The following is a 15,391-nucleotide window of genomic DNA, read 5'->3' as shown; positions in this document are numbered from 1 at the left end:
GAGCCTGTGACGTATGGCTTTCTAGGGAGGGGATAGGAAGAAAGTGGTCAACATCCAAAGCATCGGAATAAGGATTAAAATTCAGAGGTAAATTTATTTTAATGTCATTTCCTTCTAGTCGATCCACTTAAACCTCAGTTTGCCACTTTATCACCGGGTAAAATGAAACTGACCATCTTTGCAGGAACGATAAGTAATCTCCACAATAAACGTTTATCGTTAGCCCCTTAGCTTAGCGATGAGCTAAAGTGTTGCTATCCAGCGAAGCTATGAATGTGTAGAGAAATAAGTGGCAGCTGACTTGCCTAGCCTAGCCTCTGGCTAACTAGTTCCCATTTAGCTTTCTGTGGCTTACGAGCTGAAGAGAAAAACACTCTAAAGATATGTAACGGCAGATGCTAAATAAGCAGCCTAAGATTAATTTACAGCAGCTAACCAGCGACGTATCAGGCTGGAGACGATGTAATCATGATATGAGATCAGATATCCACCAGAATGCTAGCATCGTAAAGCTAACAACCTCAGTACTGTGACATTAAGTTGTGAGAACGATATTGTTCAGTCAGCTAAAGGTTAACCTTGCAGCCACTGAGTGCCTATAAGGTCACGCTTATGTTTGGAAACTGCGCGGCATTGTGTGCGCAGCCATGTAAAAGTTAACTGTCACCGTCGGTTTGAAGTGACAGCTTTCATACGCAGCATTTAACGTTTTCCTTTAGAGGTAACCTGATGAATTTTGATTGATTAGAAGTCACCGAGTAGCTAGGGCTAAGCACCAGCTATCTCATGACATCTGTCACTGGAGTAAGAAAGTTCCAGATCGCGATGTGTAGCTTTAGTTTCTGTGAACAGTGTTTATGTCTCTTACTAAGTAACTACTTGCGGTGATTTCAGTCTGACATGTTGAAGAAAAAAATTCGCTGCTTTTGACTGACACCCGCAGGTCCGCTACATTAGGGGGTGAACATGTTTAAAACGGGCATTTAATGTAGTCAAAAAAAACCTTATTCTGCCAAAAGCACACATAGCTGTGGCTCTGTCTAGTTATTTGTTGCCAAATGTTCCTGTCTGTCAGCGTGGGGCTACATAGTGACAGCTGATATAGTTTAACTGGGCAGCCCTAGTCAGATCTGCTGCTGAATCACTAAACGCTGATAAATATATTCAGTCTTTATATTGGGCTCAGCTATGAGAAACTATGAGTTTCTGCTCAACAGTGTTTGCTTTTTTCCAATTACAATTTGTAATAATTCAGCTGAGCTATACAACCTAAGAGCGTAACTGAAGTAGCTTCTTTCTTTTTCAGGGTGAAACATTAACGTGTGAGAGTGCAGTCCTTCTTGCCAAGGAAGGAGAGGCATCAGAGACCATGAGTGAGAATGGCCCTCATACAGAGGCGCCTATGTACTTTGAGGTGGAGGTGGATCAGCTGGAGCGGGATGACGAAGAAGATGACAAGATCCACTTTGGCAAAGACGGTGACCTAATTGCTGAACCTTCGTCATCCTCTGGTCGGGTCTATGACCGCACCACGGTCCTCATTGAGCGGGACCCAATACGACTGGATGAGGAGGGAGAAGAGGAGGGTCACTGTGGAGGGGATGAAGATGGAGTCACCTTCCTAACAGAGGGAGAAGGTGATGGAGATGAGGAGGAGGGATCGCTGGCCTTTATGACAGACCCAGATGGGATGTCGCAGGGTTATGTGCACCACACAATTTCTCCTGACCAGATCCAGTTCACAATAAATCCAGGGTCCACCCCAATGCCACGCAACATCGAGGGGGCTACGCTCACCTTGCACTCTGAGTGCCCAGAGACCAAGCAGAGAGAGGTGAGCAAAAATAAGTGCATCTTGTCCAGCTGTTACAAGACATATGCTTGTTTGGTCATCAGAGGCTCCTCTGATTGGCTCTAAGGTAGTGCACATGTATGACAGATTGCAGTGATTGCTTGTCTAAGCTGTTTCAGTTATTACAACAAATTGCAGAAGAGCAGATGGTTTAAAGATTTTATGATTTTATCCTCTAATAATATAGTGATCATTTTTTTTAAATCTAGTTTGTCCTGGTGAAAAATGGTGTGCAGTTGAAAATATGTCACTGTGCTTCAAGTTCTTTTAAAGGATCTTCTCAGCAACTATGCAGAAGTTGCCATTCTGTTGCCTTCAGCAGTAACCTATCTTAATTAGCAGAGATGAGCAGCATAGTAAAACCATCTGATAGGAAGTTTGCACTTGTTAACCAGTAGGTACCTAACATAAAAGGTAGGGAGGCACATTGGGGAAAAACATGGTTCTCTTTCCTGTGTTTAATCAGTTGATTTAGATGATATATAGCCTACAGAGCCATCTTTACCACTATTATGATCCTTTCTTTTAACAGTAGTCTATAAACATCTGAGGAGCACAGTTGTGGGACATTTGTGAGAGAAATGTTGCCAGATTCTTGTCTGATACAGGATTGTAGCTCACAACAGCTGTATATTTTTAATTGATGAAAGGTCTGGACTCCGGGCAGGTCAGTTCACCACTAGGACTCTTCCACTTCAAAGCCATGCAACAGATGCAGTAGCATTGTCTTACTGAAATATTTAAGGACTTTCACAAAAAAGACATCATCTGGGTAAAGCATATGTTGCTCTAAAGCCTGTATAGACCTTTCAGCATTGTCTTTGCAGATGTGCAAGCTGTTAATTTCATAGGCTCTAATGTATGACCCACACAATCAGAGATGCAGGCTTTTGAACCGAGTGCTGATAACAAGCACGTTGGTCCCTTTCCTCTTTAGAGGTTGCAGGAAAAATGAGGATGCAACACGACCTGAACAGTTAACTGTGTTCACAGACACAGATTTCTAAAAGTGTTCCTGAGCCCATCCAATGATTTTTGGCCTTATCCCTTGCACACAGAGATTTCTGCAGATTCTCAGAATCTTTTGAGGAACAATATTCTGAAATTGTTCCACAAGTTGTAAATGTAGATTCTTTTGTAAATTGGTGAGCCCCTTCCGTAAAAGAGAGGCAGCTTACTTCTAACACTGCCTCTCTACGATCCTCTTCTTATATCCAATCATGGTATTGGCCTTTTTTTTAACAGTTCATCTGATTCACTGCAAAGTGTTGAAAGCGGTTTTGTTGCCCCCATCCTAATGTTTTTATGAAATGGTAAAATGTCTGCTTAAACATTTAGTAAGTTTATTGTGTTCAATAGAAGTTACACAAAAGTTTTTGTTCATTTTACACAGCACCAAGACTTTATTGGGTTTAAAAGTTTTATAGAACAATAGAATTACACTTAAAATTGACTGCAAACTTTTCAGAGTAAAGCATTATGACTATATTGTCTTGATCATGGTATTTTCATATTTTAAAATCATATTATGTATTGAAGATTAATATACTAGTAAATTTAGATTTTGTTATCATTAGATGGGTGTGGTGCTGGAGCAAATGCCTTATTATTTCTGAATATTATTGGCAGAAACTTTGCTGCTTTTGTAGCCAGTTTTGGTTTGAAAGGTGAAGTTAAGTCAAGGTTTGATTTTATTTGTTAGCAGTGTCCGCTCAGTTTTTAACCCCTTTACCAACTGCAATAATAACAAATATCTAAAGAAAAAGATTTTGAGCAACCCTCTGAATTAAAAGACAACTATATATTTCTTGCAGCAGTATAGAAGCATACCGGGATCTTTTATTGTGTGTGTCTGTATGTGTATGACTTCAAGCCACTTCTGAGAAATGAATTTAAATTTATATTGCACAACAGTACAATATAAAGTGGTGCCACACTCTTCTGCAGGCCTGGAATCATAAATAGTCATGTGCATGCAGGTCTTTGTAATATGTTAAACAAAGCAAATATGAAATATGAATCCCCGCGGAACGCGTGCACTGGGGTGTGGATGGTTTGTCCAATATTTGTTGGCCACGCTAAGCACTCCTCTTTCATAAACCAATTTGTAATGGAGTGGTCTCTTCCACTATGCGTGTGGGAAGCTGGAGCATAAAGTGCTCCCTCGCAATGATCATATTCACAGTGTGGTAGAATCACAATGGTGTGGGAGATAAATGCAGATCTGAGCTGCCAGCTTTAGCAGGGTTCTGCTGTGGGTTTGCGTAGATATTTGCTTAACAAATGATCCCTGCCACACACTAATAACCAGACTGAATGGTTTCAGACTACCATCGCTCAGATTAGCGCTTGTCAGAAGCACCGAAAGCTAAGTCAGCTGTGTGTAACTTTCACTGTATCACAGTTGTGATACTGGGTGTCGTGGAGTTCTGCAAACACTGCAAGGTTCATGCTGAGTTTTCTCTGATGCATCTAATATTCTCACTTGCCTTGCTTTGATTTAAATTGGGCTACAATTCGTTTTTACAAGAATACTAAGAGGATTTAATTTAGTAAATGAGGTAATAGCAGCAGAGGAAGGAGAGTCTCTTGTTGAGGAGGCCAGCCACAAGTTTTCTCCTCCTGGTTTTGTGTTCAATACACTATAGAATAGAGACTGGGCTGCTTTTATTCACAGTGCCCCCAGGATATTTGTGTGAGAGCAGAGCAGGAGACTGCCCCACTGCAATGGACATCGGTGCTGTGAAAGAGAATTGAGGGTTAGTCATCACTGATGTCCTTAATGCTCACCCGCTTTGTGTACTGATGGGAGGTTGAGTCATTAAGTTCAAATCCTATCCAAAAGGCCACCCTGAGTCAGACTGTCACCTCATTCAATGGCAGGGCAGGTTATTATTATTTCTGAGCTGGATTTACTAATTTCTCCCTGTCTTGTTGAAATGGTGTTGTTAAATAAAGTTAAAACGCAGATTAACAGATTTTTTTTAAAGAGATTTGATGCAATCCTTTTCTTAGCACCAGCATTATTTCACTATGTTTTAATTCCACTTACCATGTTTATTCTCTCACTTCCAGGTAAAGCGGTACCAGTGCATGTTCGAAGGCTGCACAAGGACGTACAGCACAGCAGGAAACTTGCGGACACACCAGAAAACGCATCGGGGCGAGTACACATTTGTGTGTAATCAGCAAGGCTGTGGAAAGGCCTTTCTCACCTCTTACAGCCTTAAGATCCACGTCCGTGTTCACACCAAGGAGAAGCCATTCGAGTGTGACGTACAGGGCTGTGAAAAGGCGTTCAACACGTTGTACAGGTGAGCCTTTTTTGTTGTCTTTCATGTCGCTGTCTTTACATTGCTGTGGAAACTTGAAGTTTATATGAAGTCACCTTTATCATCACTGTAGGTTCCATTTCAGTTTTGTTAGACTTGATCAAAAGTAGGTTAAGATAATTAGACCTAAGTGTTGGGGGCAGTACACAAAGCGTGATGCAGTAGATGTTTTGACACCAAAAAATGACTCAAGCGACTCGGGACTTGATTAAAAGAGGAACATATTTCAGTCATTCCGTCAGGTCTCTTGTTTGACCACAAGATATATCAGATGTACAAATCAAAGGGCATCCAAGTATCCAGTTTGCACTGTTTCAGTAGCAATGTCATGTGTCTGTGGCTTGATGCTGCTGTGCCATCATCGTAAGCTACACAGGGCTTAGAGCTGTTGAGATTCCTGATCTAACTTTACATTGTAGATCACATTAGTGGTTCGTCATGGTTTGCTTCGCATAATCAATCTTTGCAGCAAAATAAAACTGGTCTTCCTCATTCACTGAAACGCCATGCGTTTCTTGGAAAAGATAAGAAGTATGATTAAAAAAAAAATGCACCAAAACTTAACAGAAAATAGAATTAACAGAGCACTGCTTTCCTTTTTACGTTGTGCTACATTCTTGGTTATTAAGACATGTTTGCAGACAAGTAAGCGTTTATTCACCATTTACCTGATCTTAGTGCATCTCCTCGAACAAAAAAATCTTTCGTTCCATTTATTGTATCAGCACGATGGATGCCAAAAACACTCAAAGTATTCTCTCTCTTTCCCTCCAACGTTTACCCAAAAATATGTGTTTATTAGACACTTAATTTTCGTATATGATTTGTTCTTGGATAAAATCTCTTGCACTGAATCCAAAGTATTTCCAAACAACTGATGATGATCCACTTTAAGGGACAAGCTCTTCATGTTCTCCTGTGCCAGACATTTTTTGATTTTTGCTGTATATCTGGTCTTTTGATGTGGTGTTACTCGTCCAGATCAGTCCAGCACTGCACGCTGTGTTGTCCAGGGCACAGCTGTGATTGACTGATGCAGGCACGTGGTCAGGTGCTGTTTTTTTTAGGAAGGGCTTGGTTTGCTTTTGCTTTCCATTCAGTTTGCAGAGCATGCATTTTTAGTATCACTAGACCATGTTCATTTAAATGTGAGAAGCCAAAAATCGTGATTGAGTTTAAAATTCTATTAATAGCCCCATTTCCCGTCTGACTCATCTCTTTCTTTTTTTTTGAAAGATTTTTTTTAAATGAAATGATAGCACATGCTGCTGAATGCCACTGCGTTTACTTTGTCCCGCTCATATTTTCCCATTGTGGTTTAATGAAACACTATTTTCTCTGCAGGCTAAAAGCACACCAGAGACTTCACACAGGCAAGACTTTCAACTGTGAATCAGAGGGATGCACAAAGTACTTTACCACCCTCAGTGACCTGAGGAAGCACATTCGCACACACACTGGGGAGAAGCCATTCCGGTGAGCATTTCCTTTTTCACAGCAGGTTTAATTTTCTCCCAGTTAAGGTGAAGGAACTGCTGTACAAAACTTTAAGGGTATTTAAATTTTACTTATCCATGTCAACTATCCATTTTTCTTCATATAACGACACAGGGGGGCAATGGGTCATGACTTTAATCTAGAAGGATGATGAAATCCAGCCTTGAATGTTTTTCACTTTGTTTACATTTGATCTCACACTGTTTTTTTGTTTTTTTATGTTTTTGCTTTCAGGTGTGATCATGATGGTTGTGGAAAAGCCTTTGCTGCAAGTCATCACCTAAAAACACATGTACGGACTCACACAGGTATACAGTGTTCTGGTTCACCTCAATTATCTAGGGAAGCTTCAACAAAGATGTATTTATTTAGCTCTTTGCTCTAATGATTGCATGCTTGTTTAGGGCAGGTGAACACCTTTCCTACATGCCAGCTGTCAAACACACAGACAAATACTAGCTTCCCATGTATTTGGTGGGGTTTTTTCCCCTTATATATCAATATAGTAGATCATGTTCAGCTGAACAAGGAATGACTTGAACTGGCTTATGCTTTGTGTTGTTGAAAAAGAAACAATTACATGTACAAGAACAAGCTGTATCAGGATATTAAAATCCAGCTACAGGATTCATTGTACTGTGTCCATTTGGCTGGATTTTGCATATTCAGACTGAGGAAAAAACAAAAGCATGTAGCTTAACAGTGATGACACTGCATAGGTAGAATACTGATTGGGTAATTTACCATTACCCAATCAGTAGCCCCATAAAGTGCTATTTAAGTACCAATGTAACACTTTGTAAAGGGTGTGGAGAGGAAGTACTTCTACTGTTTGCTAATTGGCTGAAAAGGGGACTTTACTGGAAACAAGAGAACCACAAAAAAAAAAAAATATCGAAGATCAAAAATACACCATGAAAAGCACAGACATTTCTTCTGTACTTGGTTTCACTTCAGCTATTCGTATGTTATAACTTCATGCCTGGCTGATGCACCAACAGCAGCACAAGCAAGAATAGCCCACAGATTTTTATCACAGACTTTGTACACTGCGTCCATCTAAAAACAGAGCTCTCTGCAGAGAGACGGGCCACCCCGACTACGAAGGTGCTCGCCCTGCTGGCCCATCAATTCTGCTTAACTGACCACTCAAAGCACTTTTAACTATAAGCTTCCTTCACCCAGTCACATACAAGAGCTTTATTCTATACCTAACCTACACCTTTTCTAATCATCACACACACCATATCTTACCCAAGGACACTTTAGAATGAAGCTAGGGAGCAAACCACTAACCTTCCCCTTGAAAGACGCCCCCTACTACCTCCTGAGCCACAGTTGCCTCAAGGTTGAAAACAGGACAGTTTTCATTATTTTTAACGTTTGGTTTTGCTTTACTACAAACAGTTTTGTATGTTTTGACTTCTGTTGTCTCTGCAGCGACTTAGCTTAAGAACCAAGAATTCTGCGAACACAAAGAAGACTAGCTCATATTAAGAGTTGTTTCACATATTTCTAACACTGCCCCCTGGTGACAGTACATAGCTATAGCGTGTGTAAGTCTGCAACGCTAGAGTAAGAGCAGGAAACAGCCATGCTGGTCCCTTGAAAATTTTATATTATTGTGACAAGAGTAAAGCTGACTTTTTAAAACCCATACGGCTGCATTTTTTTGTCACTGAAAAGTCATCATTTTATTAATAAAGCTGCAACTTTGAATTAGGTTACTTTTTCCTGCCAGGAAAGATATAAATAGTAAAGAATAATAAATAAACGAATCAGTCTCAGTCTGTATTTTCTGCCTTTGTCTCTGCTCATTCTGTAGGGGAGAAGCCATTCAACTGTCCTAGTGATGGCTGTGAGAAGACTTTTAGCAGCCAGTACAGCTTGAAGAGTCACATTCGGGGCCACGACAAAGGACAGTCCTTCAGCGTCTCTCTCACCCATCCACTCTCTGAAGTGAGTCACAGCACAGCGTCTTGTCAGAGTGTGGGCACACTTGGCACAGTCATCGTGTTCTCCATGGACAGCCTCAGGGCTACATAACACTGTGCTCCTCGTGCCATTTACTGTATGCTGTGTTCTGAAGTAAAGTGCTCTTTTGTTGCTTTTCACATAATAAACAGTTGTGTTATAACATCTCATATCACAGGTATTACTACATGGTACATTGACTTTCTACAGAGCATGTCACCATAAAAGTAAAGTATTTAACTTTTCCACTTGTGCAGTGGCCTGTGTTTTTAATGGCAAATGTTTATAGACCAAATAGATTACATTGTTCTTTCTTTAAAGGAATAGTTGTTAATTATGTCATTATGTAATGGACTACCTTGTATGGTAAAGCCTAGATTTTTACCTATTTTTTACAGTAGCTTTCATTTCCACGACTCAGCACTTGGGGTGGCTACTTTAATCAGGGACCTTTCGATCTCTTAATTACAGGATGCAAATCACTCGCTGTGCCTCAGTGACTTGAGCCTCATCTCTACAGACTCAGAACTACGAGAGAACATCCATAATGTGAGTTTGAACTTTATTTCACCTTTGTCAAACAGACTGTATTGACACAGTAGAGGAGCTGTCAGGATGATCAGTGAGATGTCAGTTAAAAGATATTTTCAGTCTTCAGTTTTTATATTCACTGTATTAAAATGTCAAGGTTAAAAGTGCACTGAGTGCACTTTTTTAAAGGCTTTTGTTCATTTAAATTTTATTGCAGGCTCAAAATTTGGACCTCAACAATGCCACCCCTGTGAAAATCTTTGAGCTTATGTTCCAGAGTCCTGAAAATAGCATCAGCCAAGATGATGCTCATCCCAGCGGTAAGAATATTTCATTTAAAAATCGACCTGTTTGGGTTTTCTTAAAGTTCTTGTTCTGAGAAGTTTTTTTTCCCCCTTGACCAGAGAACCTTGCTGAGCCCTTCGGCTTGGACACTCCCACCCAACCGGGAGTGACAGAAGCCTCCTCTCTCATCTCTTTCTCTGTCAATCCTACCTCCTCATCTTCTTGTTCACAAAACGCTGCAGTCATGGAGGCTTCTTCCCAGCTCAATCAGAGCTCTTCCTCCCAGACCTCCACCCCTGCCTCCATCACTGCAAATGTTAGCACAACACAGCCTCCTGCTTTCATGCAGCAGATCTCAGACGTGCCACAGGCTTCTGTCCAGCCACAAAACCACGTCACCCCCCAGCAATATGTGGCACTGCCACCAACATTTCTACAGCAAGATAGTACTACCCAGACCACTCCACTACCACCACCCATTGCTACGCCTGCTCCTGCACTGACTGCCACAGCACCAGGTCCTGCTGTTGTTGCAGCTACCACAACAGATGCTCCAGCACCTGTGGCTCAACCTGTGCCTTTGGCCAATAATCCTGGTCCAAACTCTGGCCCTGGTCTGGCAACCACCCCTGCCACTATCACCATAGCACCCACACAGAACCTGCTGCAGCCCAGCTTGGTCATGTCTGACCAGAATCTCCAATGGATCCTTAGCAGTGCCACCAACAGCCAGCAGAACCCAGAGCAAGCAGTGAGTAATGATCCCACACAGAATCTGTTCTCCTCTTCATCTTGTTCACAAGAAAACAAGGTAGCACAAACAAACTATGAAACATTAGGGAAAGTATGGCTTTTAATTCATACACAGTCCATCCCTTTTTGATACAGTCTAAAAAAAAAAAAACCCCCCAAAAAAAAGAACATGGTGTAATCATCTTGAGGATACTGATATTTATTGTTAACCCTTTTGAACTTTGGTGTTTTTGTTTATTCACAGCCACATCAAGGAGCTCCAAAAGTGGAAAAGGTTTTCTTCACTACAGCCATACCAGTGGGAGGTAATGCTGGTAAGCCACCGTGAAACCAATCTTGTGCTGTTGACATTGGCCAAAGACTAAGGAAATCATACATTTGTTTTGCCACTAAAATACTTGGGTTAATGATGATTAGTTAAATAGTATGCAATAGTTACTAGGAAAAGTATTTGGTAATACAAACGCGAAGTTTGAGGAAGGAAATGGAAATCTCAGGCTGAGGCTTGATAGTAACCATCTTTCATTTTTGCTAAATCTTTTTTCCACCTAATTAAATGTAGCATTAATGAAATGGGGAGGAAAAAAGTAAGATTCCCTGAACTCTTTTTTTTTTTTTTTTTTTATTAAGAATTCCCCAAATATATTAATATAAATTGACAAAACAGAAAATGGGGGGGGGGGGGGCTCTAATTAGCAAGTTGAAGTCAAAGATTTTTGATTTGTTAGTGATTGCTGGTGAATTTACAGCTCTTATGGTCCTTAAAAGAACCACTGCCAGGTCTACCGGATGATGGTGTTTTCATCAACGTTTACAGTTCATGTTGCTGATAGGAACATGTGGTCACCTAATCTATTGTAATGTTTCCATCTGTAAATATTGACAGGGTACAATCAGACAGCCTACTTTTGCAGACACCACTGTGGTTTTGACTAATTTCTTTGCATTGGCCTAATCAAACGTAATGTTTCTGTTGTAGGTAACTCAGTCCAGCAGATCGGCCTCAGCCTGCCAGTCATCATCATCAAACAGGAGGAATCCTGCCAGTGTCAGTGTGCCTGCAGGGACTCTGCTAAAGACAAGAGTGCAAAGAGTGCCTCCTCCATCGTTTCAGCCCCATCACAGCAGCAGCCACCAGAGCCCCCTCCCCCGCCACTATCAGAGCCTCAGCACCATTCAGCAACTTCATCTTCCTCATGCTGCCCCCCCAAGTCTTCCTCCAAGGTGGGTGAGGTGACACTGGAGGCCCCCTCTTCTTCTTCTTCTTCTTCTTCTTCTTCTTCCTCCTCCACAGCTCAGACTTTCTCCACAATAGTGAGCGGCACTGCCGCCAACCCACCCTCATCTGACGGGTTAGCCAGTATGGACGTCTCAGACTTCCTGTCCCTGCAGAGCCCTGAGACAGCCGCCAACATTGAGGCTCTGCTGCTGGTCGCAGATGACTTCAGCATGGCTACTGATGGCAATCCTTAAAAGAGCTGCCTTTGGAGTCTGGCACCACATGTTTGTCTGTTGCACCCACTCGCCCACAAGCGTCGATTCCACCCACACCTCGAGTCACTCTCCGAAGTTATGCCTCTTCTTTCACCCTATATAGCGTGTGCATTGAAACCCCCCCAGTACCTGCAGTGCATTCTGCTTTGTATGGCACTGGGACAGGTATGGTATATATACAAAGTATGTGTAACTTTTCTGTTGAGTCTCATTGCAGTAGTTGAGTTTTAGCAACTTAAACGCTAATTAATGCAGGGAAAAGGCAGTAGATCCTTTGTTGAAAAGATAAACTCTTTATAATAATCCTCACTCTGAATTGATTGAAATGACCAAGTGTTGTCCGAGCACTGATAATTTAGAGTTTCATTGTCCTGGCTTGAAGGTCACACACCTTAGCAGGAAAACAAAACTCGTCTGTCCTTGTACTGTATCCTCGTACTGTACTACAGGTCCTAACAAATTCTTTAGGCTGGTATGCAAATAACCATAATGCACTGTATATGAGAGGATTTTGCTACAATTTTAATCAAGCATTGCTCCCAGCAAAAATTTAAAGAGCTTGGTCACACAGCTTCCCACGTGGCTGTCTTGTAATATGAAGTGATTTCCTCAGTATTTTGTTTGTTTTCTATGAAGACTAGTGCGGTCCAGATAATGTGATGATTCTTTTTTACTTTTTTTGAGAACCTGTGATCAGATCTGCCTGTCTCTTTAAGCGACATAACGTCAATAAGTTGCCTATAACTTAAACTAACTTAAAATTGTATATGTTAATTTATTTAAATGCCTGATTCTTTCAATATAATGATACTATCATCTTTGAGATAGCAGAAATAATCTATTAATTTATTCCAATCACATGTTTTTTTTAAGTTGAGCTGCTTTTTTGTTACTGAATTGTTTTACCTTCATAAGAACGTAAGTATTGTAAAAACGAGGCACGTGTAGTAGACTGCACAGTCAAGCAAAATATCCTCTAGGATCTGCTTGTTTGCAAAAACTTGCCCACAACTAAACTATAAGGAACTACTGTCAACATCCCATCTTCTTTAGGGTTGTGACCCTCTCAGGGATGCATCAAGTCATAACTGTTCCTGGTTCCCACAATTTTCTCAGACATGCATTTTCCTTGCCGGACGGCCCACACTCGCAGTAGCCCTACGTTTTTGCTGCACTCTTCCCTGTTTATTGCACACTAACTTGTAAAGTTGGTTCTGCATATCGGTTAGGCTGATTTGCGGCACCACTACAGAGTTTTTGTATAAACCTGCTGTAAAGTAGCATTTAAAAGATGGTGTCCTGGTGACAATGTAAATATGGTACATTTTAGTGTAAACATCTTTGAAAAACTTGTAGATTATTCTAGAATTTGTATTTTTGTATAGACTTTTGAATTGCTAACTCTGAGTTTGAACCTAATGTATACTCTGTTCATTCTTCTCCCCGTCACGTTTATGCAGAAGATGTTTTTGCTGTGTTTTAGTTGAATAGTTATACAAGCCGCTGGGTTTCTGTATAGTCCACATTGTAAGAAAATATATGTAATGCATAGCCTCTGGCTCAGAGTATAATTTAACAGTATTGTTTCGCATGGGACACAATGCAATGATGATAGAGTAAAGGCATTATGCCCTGTAAATGACAGTAGAGCTTCTTGGCCTTACAACATTAATTGTTCTGTAAGCCTCCTTGCCTTGATAGCCTCTGCTTTAGTAATCGGCTTGTTGACACTCTGTTTTCACATTCACCGACTCTCAGGCAGCCATTCCAGCAGCAGATCACACCAAGGCAAAAGCATGGAGATTTTCCAGTTGTGATATTGGGAAAGTCGAATGGGCTTTACCAATATAATACTATAATATTTCAGCATTGACTTAAAAAAAGAAATTAAACTCAGCTATATAACAGATGCAGACATTATGATTCTGCTTTTAATTTCCAATTTGCAGAATCAATCTTTAAAAAAATAAAAATAAAAAAAAAAGTAAAGTTTTAATCTGGCTCCTCTGGTGTGATTTAGGAAATTTATAGGAGCCACAAGGCAAATTTCCTCCCATAATACAATATTAATTAGATGTCTGGAGCATCCAAATCTGACATTGACTCCAGTGGATATTAAAATAATTCCCACAAAGAAAAGAAAAAATACCACCGGGAGTCGTACCTATTCACCATTATACATTTTCATACAGATCATTGGTGAACCCAACTATGCAATTTTAAGTGTGGTATTTACAAGTTCAGTTACCGACTCAAAGATTAAATGGTTACTTATGCCTCCCATTAAGTAATATTTGCTGCAATATAGCTTTGAGCTACAGTGCTCCTGTATATTTTGCATTGAATGGTGTGAATCTGGACTGTAGTGAATCCATGAAGTACTGTTTCACAGCCACCCTATGGCCTCTGTAATTGGTTTAATATCAGCTGGATTTGCATGTTTAAGTATTTGGCAGTTTTGTTATTTTAATCAGATATTTTCCATTTTAAGCTTAAATATGTTTAGAATTCCATCCAGTTTCATCATTTCGCACGCTTCAGTTTAACATGTGAATTATTGGTTTCTTTCATTAAACAGAGAAATTTTGCCTTTGTCGGCCAAGTTCACGTGGCTAATATTTACATCAGTCTGTAGTGTCAGCAAATCAATTGTGGCGACATTTGTTTGGAAGCAGATTGTTCACAAGTGTAGATTCTTTGGAATTTCTGCCATCAACATTTTCCACCAAACAGGCTATATTTTCCAGGAAGAGCTGGGGCAGGGAGAAAGAGGAAAACGACATGCTTCCAAAGGAATGTCTTGACACCCAAAGAGTGAGGAAATGTTAAGAATTTGTATTTTTTAAAGAATGTATAATGTGAAACTGTTTGCTTATGCATTTCATATAAATATGAGTAACTTTCTGAATTGAGAGCAATATAATACTAATAAAACCTTATCCTTGTCACTGAAATGTTTGCTTGGTGAAGCATTTTGTGTTACTTTAATAGAATTCATTCATTTAGTTAGATAGCAATCAGCAGGTGGGAGGGGTCTTCCTCTTCTCTTCATTTCTGGAGTGGTGTGGACACATCCTGGGGGGATTTCCTCTGTAACATTTAACCAGTATCATTTAAAAAAAACAAAAAAAAAAAAACAATAACCATTTGTAGTAGAATTCAGAGACCAGAAGAAAACTCACTTCTAGGGCATGACGCAAGTCCTTCAAGTCATTCTCGATCTTTTTGCACAGAGCTATTTTTTCAGACAGGTCCAACAGTCTGTCCTCGATGTCCTGTAGAGCCTGCGGAGGACGTGTTGGTTAAAATGCCTAGCACCATCAGGCTAAAATGTCATGCTGTGACTCACCTGTCTAGTCTCGGAGCCTGCCTCATCAACGCGCCCAGACGGCAAATCCTCTGCGCAACCTGCAAGTGTTCAAAACATACCTGGACAAACCCGCTGATAACATGAAAGCTGGAGGGCAGCAGGCGACCTTACCAGTTTCCGAGGCCATGATCAAATACACATTTGTCTTGCAAGCTCAGCGTGTTTCATAGAGGAAGGGCATTCGGTGTTTTTAAGCAGGTGTGCTCAGGTGATTTATATTTTACTAATTAGTGAATGACGAGGGAAAGAACTGCCCAGGCCACTCTGGACATATGTTTCTACCACTGGGGGAGGACAAAAAAG

General features: G+C 40.6%; 1 protein-coding gene across 1 annotated transcript; it reads left to right on the top strand.

Moving 5' to 3' along the window:
- Positions 1-12: 12 nt before the first annotated feature.
- On the top strand, positions 13-14,672 carry mtf1 (metal-regulatory transcription factor 1). The gene is made up of 11 exons (XM_085471872.1): positions 13-87; positions 1,307-1,834; positions 4,928-5,166; positions 6,529-6,660; positions 6,916-6,989; positions 8,507-8,640; positions 9,127-9,204; positions 9,404-9,506; positions 9,591-10,222; positions 10,469-10,538; positions 11,204-14,672. The coding sequence occupies exons 2-11, from the start codon at positions 1,370-1,372 to the stop codon at positions 11,695-11,697; spliced, it is 2,421 nt and encodes an 806-aa protein (XP_085327998.1). The 5' UTR covers positions 13-87; positions 1,307-1,369; the 3' UTR covers positions 11,698-14,672.
- Positions 14,673-15,391: the final 719 nt, after the last annotated feature.

This window comes from Copadichromis virginalis, linkage group LG11 (assembly GCF_057382275.1).
Source record: "Copadichromis virginalis isolate Kocher_CV1m ecotype Utaka linkage group LG11, C_Virginalis_male_GT1.1, whole genome shotgun sequence".
In the NCBI taxonomy this organism is placed as follows: domain Eukaryota; kingdom Metazoa; phylum Chordata; class Actinopteri; order Cichliformes; family Cichlidae; genus Copadichromis; species Copadichromis virginalis.
This window is presented reverse-complemented; position numbering and strand designations above follow the sequence as displayed.